At 42.0% G+C, this 12,555-nt stretch overlaps 1 protein-coding gene across 1 annotated transcript in view; it reads right to left on the bottom strand.

Moving 5' to 3' along the window:
- The window catches only part of TMEFF2 (transmembrane protein with EGF like and two follistatin like domains 2), a 325,649-nt gene that overhangs the window by 291,893 nt on the left and 21,201 nt on the right, over positions 1 to 12,555 (bottom strand). The window contains exon 3 of the mRNA XM_032225080.1: positions 6,877 to 7,006. Coding sequence (XP_032080971.1) covers positions 6,877 to 7,006 — 130 coding nt within the window. The remainder of the gene's footprint in view (positions 1 to 6,876; positions 7,007 to 12,555) is intronic.

Raw genomic sequence — 12,555 nt, 5'->3', positions numbered from 1 at the left:
TGGTGCGCATGTCTCTTTGTGTGCCATGCACATCCATGTGGACAACGCTGGGCCCGTTCCAACCGTACCGGTTGGAATAGGATCCGGAACCCACCACTGCTGATGACAGAGATAAACCTCCGGGTGGACTCAAGGACTCTCTAAAAGAATGCAAATTAACCAGCTTCCCTGCAAGGAGTATAAATCCTTCCATTTCACCACCATCCAGTCAGAGCTGAAGAAGCTTCTTGGATGAGAAGCAAAATGTCTTCAAAGAAAAACCAGAAAGTCCAGTTGCCTCTTGAAAAAGCACCTTTGGGACAACTATGACTTGGATGACTGAGAATCTCCATAGTCACTGATCTACACACTACACACTACACACTACACACTAATCCAGAAAGTCCAGTTGCCTCTTGAAAAAGCACCTTTGGGACAACTATGACTTGGATGACTGAGAATCTCCATAGTCACTGATCTACACACTACACACTACACACTAATCCAAGAGCTAAACTGCGAAGAATTACAGCTTTAGCAAGCAGACCTCAAATGCAACAAAAAAAGGAATTGATTTACTAAGGACAATATCAGAAAGCCAGGAGCGATCCCAACAAATTGGAAGTGTTGCAGCATATAACAGAGACTTCAAGCATATGACAATTACAGGTAGCCCTTGGTGAATAACAGTAATTGGACCAGCAACTGCATCACCAAATGACGAGTGTAACATTACATGACTGCACTAACTTGGTATGGCAGTTCTGGCAGTTCCAGCTGTAGTCATCAGGTGAAACCCACCTGGTTGTTGGGTACGATGTCACATAAACTCAATTTGCAACCTCCTGCTGGCTTCCCCATTGATTTTGCTTCTCAGAAGATGGCAGTGAAGGTTGAAAAGGGTGATCACATGACATTGGGGCACTGTGACCTTCAAAATTGTTTTCCAGAAGTCAAGGGCCTGATCATGGTTTCGATTTCAATTTCGATTTTATTGTATTTCTATGCCGCCCTATTCCCAGAGGGACTCAGGGCAGCTCACAAACCAGTCGGGGGGGGGGGGGACAAACAAGAAAAAAAGACACGGACAAACAATACCACAGTTTAAAAACAATCAACAGCCACACCATTCGAGCAGGGACAAGAACTCATCAGCCCCAGGTCTGTCAGAACAGCCACGTTTTAAGGGCTTTGCGGAAAGCCTGGAGGGTGGTGAGGGTCTGAATCTCCACGGGGAGCTCATTCCAGAGGGCCAGAGCAGCCACAGAGAAGGCCCTCCTCCAGGTGGTAGCCAATCGGCATTGGCCGGTGGATGGAATTCGGAGGAGGCCTAATCTGTGGGATCTAATCGGTCTGTTGGAGGTAATTGGCAGCAGGCGGTCTCTCAAGTACCCAGGTCCAATACCATGAAGGGCTTTATAAGTGACGACTAGCACTTATAAAGTGCTGGGGTTCTGCAATAGACACAACTTTGAGCATTGGCATAAGAGTCCTTGTTGAGTGCCATCGTAACTTCACACAGTTGCTAAACAAATGGTCATTAATCTAGGACTACTTGAATATGCCTAGATGACTAGTTAAGAAAAGTTCTTAAGTTAAAAAGTCCCACAATTGAATTTCAAATGCACATTCAACATCTGGGGACGAGCATGAAGAGGACAGTTCTAAAAGAAATTTTGAATTTTAATCAGGTTTTTTCCCCCCCAATGAATCTAAAAAGAAGGCAAGCAGCAAAGATCAGTGCCTTGCTTTACGAGAAATTCTTGTCAGAAATGCTTTTTTCAGTGTCGCAGATGATTAGGAAGGTAAAGGAACAACCTGCAAGATACAACATTGGAATTCTGCCCTAATGTTGGGAATCAAAATCCCAAATTGTTTATAGTCAGATCCATTTAATTCAGGGCAGGCTGCGATCTCCCTCTGTGTTTCTAATTGGTTTTTTTTTTTAAAAAAATGTCCATTTTAAAATGAAACTGAAACACCTCTCAAAGCATAGCTATGTTTTGGCAAACACAACAGAGCATTCATCACGCATCTAGCAAAAAAAAAAGACAGAGAGACAGCAAATGATTGTATACATTTTTTTTTAATGTATAGCGCTGTGCTTGTTTTCCAGAGTAGGACGTAGAAATAGGACTATTTTTTTCTATTTTTTTATTTTAATTTTTATCAATTTCATATATACATTCACAATTATATGATCTCATAACTGTTATTAATAATATGTATTTATAACAATTTTTCCCTACTGTTGACAATATACTTGAAGATTGCTTTTTTAACATCCCATAGATCCATCTTATCTTACAACGGTCCTACTTCTTCTTCCCTCCCTCTTTCCTTCCCTCGTTTCTTCTCTCCTACTCCCCTTCCTTCCCTCCCTCCTTCCCCTTCCCTCCTTCTCTCCTTCCCTCCCTCCTTCCCCTTCCCTCCTTCTCTCCTTCCCTCCTTCCTTCCTTCCTTCCCTCCTTTCTTTTCTCCTTCTCTCCTTCCTTTCCCCCTTCCTTTCCTCCTTCCTTCCCCTCTTCCTTCTCTCCTACATTCCCTCCTTCCTTCCCTCCTTGCTTCCCTCCCTAAAATAGGACTATTTTATCACATTACTGCCAATTGCAATGAAACGTCCCTTGAAGCTTGCCCTCTGTGATTCCAAATGAGATTATCATCCTTCTTACGTGAGGATCCTTCTGAACGGGAAGTCTATGAAATACCTGCTTAATCTTTAATTTTCTCTCACGAGGGGAACAAGATTTCATATTTTTTTTAGCCCTTCTCCCCTACTTGTCTCCTGAGCTAGCCTTCGTATCCCCCAACCTCAGCTGGAAGAAATATAGATTACCGCTTCTGCAACTTGATCCGCAAGTGAAGGCCTTTGTCTCATTCCCTGCTGACCACAGAGGCAATTTACATTCATCTTGAGCTGTTCTGATGTTAGAGCGGCATTTTCTCTTTTCTCCCAATACAAACTGAATAGCCTGCCATGCCTCATTTACATTGACTTAGTCAAGATCTGGGTTTGATCCAACTCTCATTCACCCCTTGAAGTTGTTGAGTCCCCCCCCCTTCCCCTACTTTTCCTCTTCCCTAACAATGTATTCCAGGGCGATATTGCTTCTAGCAGTGGGAGAATCCAGTTCTTTCAAACTGAGTCTTTCCCCTCAGTACCAAAAGATCATCGCTCCCAGTTCCCCTGCCAGATTGTATTGTATTGTATTTGGTTTATTTGTATGCCACCCTTCTCCAGGAGGGACTCAGGGCAGCGAACAACTCAGGGGGGAGAGGGAACATAAACAACAGTACACATAATTAAAATACACAAAAATCATACAGCCATACCAGTCGAGAGGGGAGGGGAACTCATCAACCCCAGGCCTGCCGGCACAGCCAGGTTTTGACAGCTTTCCGGAAGGCCTGGAGAGAGGTGAGGGTCCGAATCTCTGCGGGGAGTTCATTCCAAAGGGCCGGAGCTGCTACAGAGAAGGCCCTCCCCCGGGTAGTAGCCAGATGGCATTGGCTGGTGACGGAACCCGGAGGAGGCCGACCCTGTGAGATCTGACGGGTCTTTGGGAGGTAATTGGCAGCAGGCGGTCTCTCAAGTACCCAGGTCCAATACCATGAAGGGCTTTATAAGTTACGACTAGCACTTTGAAGCGTATCTGGAGACCGATCGGTAGCCAGTGCAGCTCGCGGAGGATAGGTGTAACGTGGGTGTACCGAGGTGCACCCACAATCACTCGCGCGGCTGCATTCTGGACGAGTTGAAGTCTCTGAATACTCTTCAAAGGCTGTCCCATGTAGAGCGCATTGCAGTAGATCCAGCGGAAAATCCCCAATCTGCTTAGACGGTTGGCAAGATAAGGGACAAAATGGTTCCTAAGCTGCCAGTTCTCGCCACAGGATTGGAGAACTGCAATTAAAGAATCTGGGTTTGCTCTCATTTGCTCACTTTGCAAGCTTTCCGAGCAATGATCTGAAGCACTTGGTTGGGCAGCTTTTTTTAAAAGGGGGTCTTCAGCATCCCTCCTACTTCCCACACCCTGGATCAGCTCTCTCAGGAAAAGGTTTTACAGATAGCTAGACCCAGGGGGACATCGAAAACGTACCTCCTTCCATAGGGAGAATAATAGGTAATTGTTGCACATTTGAATGGACTGGAAGAAGACTCCAGTGCTTCTCACACATTGTAACTAGTAATGTTTTTCTTTTACCTTCACCACCGGTTTGAAACCAAGAGTGTGCATGTGCTTGCTGTGCATGCGCAGAGCGTCCGTGATGACCTCTGAGCCAGTGAGTGGACTCTCCACCACTACCGGTTCGCCCGAACCAGGGCTAACCAGCAGAATATCTCTGATTATAACCTAATACATTGTAATGCATTATGGCATCCTAGTGGCCCACATTCTGAGGTAAAATAAGCTATTCCTATAATAAATACCATGCTGTTGTTCAAGACATAAGGCCCCTTTTATTCCTTCAAGCCTACGATTTATGTCTCACATACTAGTTGGCAATTCCCTCAACTTTTCTGTGAGATCTTGCCTCTGTTGAGAATATGAAAGAGAATAATTTAGTCCAAAGGCCAAAAGCATTCTGGCCATTTGGGAGATTTCCAAGACAACTTTTTTCGTTTTTAGTTTAGCAGGGTCAAACATTTGGATGAGGAACTGGTAAGAAATCTCAGGGTTGTAGAAAAGACACATGGAGAGGGGGGGAAAATCCTAAAACATAGTTGGCACATCATTTCTACCAGAGGACATTCCTCTTTCTGTTATTGTGATTTGCAATAACATGGTTTAAAAGATTAGTCCCACTTCCAGATTTCACTATAAAAAGTGAGAACAATGCCTTAAAGGAACAAAATATATGATTACAGGCACCCTGAGTAGGTGATCTCCCATTATTTCAATCACATGAAAAGGAGAACATTGGGTCTCCCTTTTAGCACTAAACAGACACCTGTAACTTAGGAAAAGAATCTGAAATTCATAGCCACTCTTCTTTCTTCTCAACTTTCCAAATTTTAGATTTGCATTACTGATATTCAACTGCAAACCATCAAAGGACCAAGTTTTTATTCTATTTGACACTTCCAAATTATCAGGTAGGAGAAGCTCAGCTATCTAATCCAAATCCAAATCCATCTGCCCCATTCCCTTGTGACACTGTCTCTCTGATTCTCAGATGCTAAAAACATTTCCTCAAATAACAACTGCTGGCCCCAAAGCACTCCTCTAGCCTTCCCCTAGTTGGACAAATACATTTTGCCCCAATCATTAGTTCTCTTCCTTCCTACAAAAGTCATAGAGCCATTTCTGGCTACTAGCCTCAGTTCTAGAATGCCATGACAAGAAATCGGAATGCATTTCCTGTTGTGGCCCAGCAGGAGCCGTTGAAGCTGGACTCCGATAGCAAGGACCCCTATGAGTCTGCTATGGAAGATGTGGAGGACCCTGGGCAGGGTTCAGACTCAGAGCAGGGACCAGAGAGGCTGGTTGGCCACCAGGAGGTGCCTGAGGCATGGGGAAGACCAAAGGGAGTTTGTCCCTGACGTCAGGCAACATAGGGTGAAGAAAGGGAGGCAGCAATTACGGAGACAGACTCATAAGAGATAATCAAGCCCAGATGGTTGTGGCTTGGCCCCTCCCAAGAGAGTATATAAGAAGAGACTTTGGGAGGAGTCCTTTTGCAGGACACAACCATTCGTAACAATCTGGAGAAGCTCTTGTCTGCATTGTCTGTTGGAGTCTTGGTTGCTGCCAACTTCTTGCCTGTGAGTCGTGTTTGGGCTTTCAGCCAACAGGATTGTAATTGCTGTAAATAAAGAGTGGCAAACTACTATGCCTGTGTCGGTGTTAATCACCGGACGGAGGGGGGTCAGAACAATTTCCCATACAATAGTGGCATTAACTCACCAACTATGGCTTTAAAATATTTTAGTTTTATTATCTATGCTTATCTTAGTCTAATTTAACTGCCTCAGAGTTAGTTTAACACCTAAAAACTGCCACAAACAAACCAACGTTAAGTAGCCCAGCCTTTCTTGAGCCTATTCCTCCACTAGGAGAAACAGCTTCTGCATTAATAAATATTGTATAGATGGGTTTATGCATCACACTAAGACAAAATATGGTTTCTTTGGTATTGTAAATTGTAAGGTTGTTGCACCATGATTAATGTATGATTGTACTGTATGAACCTAGACAGTTGTGGCTTACTCAAAATATAAATCCCTGTTTAATGAAGTTGACCTTTAGGTGGCAAAATATCTTACACAAATTTGTCCACAATTAGATCTACTCTCCCCTTTATATCTATCTATCTATCTATCTATCTATCTATCTATCTATCTATCTATCTATCTATCTATCTATCATCTATCTATCTATCTATCTATCTATCTATCTATCTATCTAATCTATCTATCTATATCTATCTATCTATCTATCTATCTATCTATCTATCTATCTATCTATCATCTATCTATATCTATCTATCTATCTATCTATCTATCTATCTACCTACCTACCTACCTACCTACCTACCTACCTACCTACCTACCTACCTACCTATTTATCTATCTTGATCAAACAAAGCATTTTGGGAAACCTAGTTATTCATATATTCTGCCATCTTTAACTGTGCACATTGGGCAAAACACTGCAGAATAAATAAAATGAATTCTTGAAGAAACGGCAAGGGTTTCCCAGATAAGGAAAGAGGATGCCAAAGCAAGCAGAACTGATTGGGCTGCAGCATGAAAGGCACGCTTTCAATTATTGATCTAGGATGAATCTGACAGGAGCACAAAGGAGTACTCATGAAAATACACAGTACTGGTTGGGCTCGCTTGTCAACGGATTCCTGGATAACAATATGTAGCACAAAGCCCGCTGTACCTACCGGTGGCACACGATCCTTCTGACGCCACAAGTATTTCACTTTGCTGCTTGCAGGCAGCTTGCCTCAGATAGCATTCATTCTGATAGGTGTCGCCATTGGACCCACACACAGGCACATAGTCGCTGTTACACTAATGAGCAAAAAGAAAAAGAAAACAAGAGACAGTGCAGTTAGTAAAGATATGCACAAATGTGAAGCCCTTTCACTTTTACGTTTCAGGCCCCTGACTGCAGATAGTCGTTAAAGAACAAATTGTAAGGTTGTAATTAACATCCACTTTCCTAAACCTTTCCAGGTAGGCAGCTTGCCCAGATGGAACAGACACAGTCCTCTATAATATTTCAGAGGTTCTGCTAGGATTAAGGGGTTCAGGATGAGTTGCAACCTACCTACCTACACTATATTACTGGTTTTATCTTTCTCTGTTCTTTCTTATTGTCTCCCTTCCCTCAGTGTTTCTGTGATGTTGTAATCTCATTCCACCCTTTTTCAATTTCTTCTTCCTTTGGGCAAACAGACTCATTTAAAAATTAAAGGAAAACCGAGCAAGGATGCTTATGATATTGCTTGATAAAAATATAAGGGGGGGAAAAAGAGCAAGTATTATAGGTAGAGCAGGTGAAAGATTTGCAGAAACCAGGATTTATCTCTTTGGAATTATTATTGTTATTATTACTATTTTTTAAAAAAATGCATTTTAATCAATGGGATGGGACTGAATGGGAAGATTTCCAAGCTGGTGCAGATGGGTTCCTGATCTGGCCTCTAAGTAACACAGATGTAGAAAGATGCTCTTTCTAAGAATCAATAATTCAATTCAATTAAAATAAGGTATATCACAACAATTATTACTCCCTATTTAATCCAGGCAAGGCTGTGGACAGAGCAGGCCAGATCTGGATCTAGCTGATATCATGCCTGGAGTATATTTGGTAGCATCCCACAAATATCTATGTCAAATATTTCCTGCCTATTGTGTACACATCAGTACTCTGTCTAATTTCTCCTTGACATAAGGGGGACGTAGTGAAAGTTGACAAGATGAACACATTTCACGGTCCCTTTGCAAGTCACTTGAAGAAGCCAAAAGATTAACCACTGCAGTAATGATTATGGAGATGATGGAAGAGTAGGCACAATCACTGAGTATTGTTCTGCATCAAAGTTTTTTGAAGGGATATTAAATTGTTGCTTGTCTTGAAGCACCGCAACTGCAATTAATGGGGTATTTCATTAGGCACTTAAATATGTGTCCTGATATCACATATAGTTCCATTGCCTGGTGATTGTGGTGACAGAGGAATAACTTAGACCACCCTTAAGGTAAACTTGCCCTCTCTCCAAATTAAGGCTCGTGGCATTCCCAATCAAGTAAATCTGTGGGACAAGATGGCTTTCTCTCTCCTCATTTCAAATCCAGAAGCCAACTATTAGTCACACTGGGGAAGCTTCTTTCATTGCGCCCAAGGATTGCTGCTTAGTTGAGTGAGTAAAACAGGTTGCTTGGCATATCCAGCTATTCTGGTTCTGACACTTGCCTTACAATAGGACTGGCCTGGGTACTTTATAGAGCCAAGGTGGTGCAGTGGTTAAATGCAGCACTGCAGGCTACTTCAGCTGACTGCAGTTCTGCAGTTCGGCGGTTCAAATCTCACTGGCTCAGGGTTGACTCAGCCTTCCATCCTTCTGAAGTGGGTAAAATGAGGACCTGGATTGTTGTTGGGGGCAATATGCTGACTCTGTAAACCGCTTAGAGAGGGCGGAAAGCCCTATGAAGCGGTATATAAGTCTAACTGCTAACTGCTATTATTTTACACTGCACTGAGGAATTTGAAGGAAAATGTGTGTGGGGCTGCTCAAAGACCCAGTCCTGGGTTTTGCAGATCACAGTGTCATTGGGGGTGGGGGTGGGCGTTTATTACATATTAGCCAATCTGGATTTTCACTCTTAACTTGCCATACCATTAGGAGTTGTGGACGAACAATGGAGCTTAATGTTTTCTCCTTGTGCATATTAAGAAGAAAACTGTTTGCCTCCAGTTACAATTAACTATCCCTTCTAAAATGGAGAATTGTGGTTTCCTGTTAGCTTATTAAATAGGAACGCCAATCTGCTTAGGTAAATTGGCATCAAACTGCGGTACCTCATTAATATAAGAGCTAACTGACCTAACCAGGCTGCAAGATGTAAGGCAGAGGAACCAATGCTTCCATTGTAAATTAAAGAGACAGCATCTAAACAAGCTGCAGAATATTATTGGCCCTGGCAAAACAAAGGTAAAACCAAAGATTCAAAGATGAACCTGACAGCCCTAATAACAGAAGGCTTGTGCAAGTTCATATGCGGTAGATATATCATTGAGAAGGGTGTTATTGATTGGAAACTACTGCAGTGACAACAGAAGTAATACCAACTCAAACTTCACAATAAAAGATATTTTGTCCCAGCTGTTCTTGTATGCAGCACTGATGCTCAGTGCAGCTGATCTGACCCTCTTTTTTCCACTTCATGCAGAGCCAGACATATTAAGTCCAGAGTTATTCATATCATGGCAAAGTCACGTGGGTAAGAACGAGAGAGCACCTGCAGTTAATGATTAATCCACACTCTATCAGCCCACCTGAAATTCCTGCTAAGCATGGGAGGCCATCAGCTTTCTCATCTTCTATCAGAAGAAAAGGGCAGCTTCCCCCACTACCACCCTTGTTCATATTAATAAAAATAATTTGATTTTATGATGAAAATTAGGCAACCCACCGGGTGCAGTTATCACAAGAAAATCATACTCAGTGGCATTAGAGATACTTGGCTGGGCCCTGTACTAGATAATTATGCCAGGGATGTGATTATCTCATGATTACTGTACTCTTGATATGTCTCATTGTTTAATTAGAACAAATGTAATGATCAAAATTATTATTATTTACAAATGATAAGCTCTGTTTAAAACTAGCTAAAAATAGGAAGAAGTCACACTGTCAATTAGTTGTTCTACACTTAAATATCTAATGGCATACTAAGATACATGATGCAATTGAGATGAGGAAAAATGACAGACCAGAGGAATGATTATATAGGCAAATAGAAAAGTTATCCTAGTTGACACTTCCACAAAGAAGCAAATTCCAGAAAATTATTACTACTTGGGCAATGTGGGCAGTTAGCTAAGAAATGAAACATCTTCTCATATTCCTTACGCCATAATGCTTCTGATCTTATTCATTCATACAGGCTTGAAGTCTAACTTTCACTAATCATCTGTCCAATATTATCCTCTACAAACCAATGAAATTTCTGTGAAGATTCTCTGCTAAATTGGTAATTTTTAAATAACATTTTCCGTTTTGATTTATCTGCTGAAATAAGTCTGACAGCCTCATGGAGAGGCAGTGTGATATGATAACCTCTAGTCCAAAGATAACAAGTACTAGCTAGATCTAAGGTCAAATTCCCCAAATGGAAACACATTGGGTGACCTTTAGACATTCACTGGCTGAATTCTGATATAATATGAAATCATAATCGGATCTTATTCGTGTGTGGGCACGTCCCCTCACACATACATGCATACATACCTTTGAGTCAACCTTGATTCCTAGCTATTGCTTGGACAATTCCATACAATTTTGTCTGTAAAATGTTTGGAAGTCATTTGCAAATTGCTGGCTTCATGCTTAAGGCAGAATTAGAACTCACAGTTGTCTATCTTCCAGCCATATGCATTATCCAAATTATCTGCCTTGCTTCCTTTTTGCTGAGCATGAGGGATTGGTTAATGTCTGTCCCATGTAACAAGCAATAGTTAAACAAATTACACTTTAGTGCCGTGATAGGCAACCAGCAAACTCTCTGTGCCCATTCAGCATCCATTTATCAGTGACCCCTGATAAAAACCTAGTTAATGTTTCTTAAATCTGGTGGCATAATTTCCATTTCTTTTGCTTCAAAAATATCCCAAAAAATCTCAGTGAGACCTAGTGCATTTATTCTATATTTAAACTTGAGAGACCGCCTGCTGCCAATTACCTCCCACAGACCCATTAGATCTCACCGCCTGCTGCCAATTACCTCCCACAGACCCATTAGATCTCACAGGGTTGGCCTCCTCCGGGTGCCATCTACCAGCCAATGCCACCTGGCTATTACCCGGGGGAGGGCCTTCTCTGTGGCAGCTCCGGCCCTCTGGAATGAACTCCCAGGGATTCGGACCCTCACCTCTCTCCAGGCCTTCCGAAAAGCCGTCAAAACCTGGCTTTGCCGGCAGGCCTGGGGGTGATGAGTTCCCTCCCCTCTCGACATGTATGGTTGTGCGACTGTTGTCTACTTTTATTACTTGTATTTTGTCTTTTATGTTCCCCCTTTTTTCCCCCTTGAATTGTTCGCCGCCCTGAGTCCTCCCGGAGAAGGGCGGCATACAAATAATAAAATACAAATACAAATACAAATACAAATACAAACCTATCCCTCTCAACTCAACAGTAACTCTGGATGTTCAAAGCAGATGGTTCAAGGAAAGGAAGTAGTGTAAACAGCAAAGCACAACACAGCTAGAGGTAATGAAGTATTGGGAAGAACTGGCTTAAGGGACTTGAAATTTTATTTTATTTTAAAAAAATAAAGCTCAGAAATATGCCTGAGGTGTCTAGATAGTGTAGTGATATGTGGGAAAGACCTTGGGAGATGGGGCGAAGAGCTGTCCCTAGGGAACAGGCAGATAAGAGACAGCATAGTGGGAAGGCCAAGAGGCTGAAAAGAGACCCTCCCTAGTTTCTTGGAGTATAAAGGAGATGGTAGGAGAACTATACTTTCAAACTTGCAAGATCTTGTTAATGTAGCATTACAATAAGGTAGAATTATCTTATCCGACTGCGTTTCTTGTCTGGTCTACTTGGTAAAGCTGAATCAATCTTGCAAGGCTTTCCCACGTGCCATTACAGATAGAAATGGATTACAATCCCAAACATGGAGCATAGGGGTATCAAAAAAGATCAAGAATACTGATTAATAGTATGATTCCAAACGTTCACAAAATGAAACCTTATAGAATACAAGAATACAATAGCAGAATTGGAAGGGACCTTGGAGGTCTTCTAGTCCGACCCCCTGCCTAGGCAGGAAACCCTATACTGTTTCAGACAAATGGCTATCCAACATCTTAAAGACTTCTAGTGTTGGGGCATTCACAACTTCTGGAGGCAAGCTGTTCCACTGATTAATTGTTCTAACTGTCAGGAAATTTCTCCTCAGTTCTAAGTTGCTTCTCTCCTTGATTAGTTTCCACCCATTGCTTCTTGTTCTACCCTCAGGTGCCTTGGAGAATAATTTGACTCCCTCTTCTTTGTGGCAACCCCTGAGATATCAGAACCCTGCTATCATGTCTCCCCTAGTCCTTCTTTTCATTAAACTAGACATACCCAGTTCCTGCAACCCTTCTTCATATGTTTTAGCCTCCAGTCCCCTAATCATCTTTGTTGCTCTTCTCTGCACTCTTTCTAGAGTCTCCACATCTTTTCTACATCGTGGCAACCAAAACTGAATGCAGTATTCAAAGTTATAAATCATAAATAACATTATGTCTTGGTTATTTGAGTAAACAATACCAGAACAAATAAACTGAGATATACATTTAGCATTTATATTCTGCTTTTTCCTTATTAATAATGGAATGAACTTAGATT

Source organism: Thamnophis elegans, chromosome 1 (genome assembly GCF_009769535.1).
Source record: "Thamnophis elegans isolate rThaEle1 chromosome 1, rThaEle1.pri, whole genome shotgun sequence".
NCBI classification, from domain to species: domain Eukaryota; kingdom Metazoa; phylum Chordata; class Lepidosauria; order Squamata; family Colubridae; genus Thamnophis; species Thamnophis elegans.
Note: the sequence above shows the minus strand (reverse complement) of the source record. Positions and strands in the feature narration are given on the sequence as shown.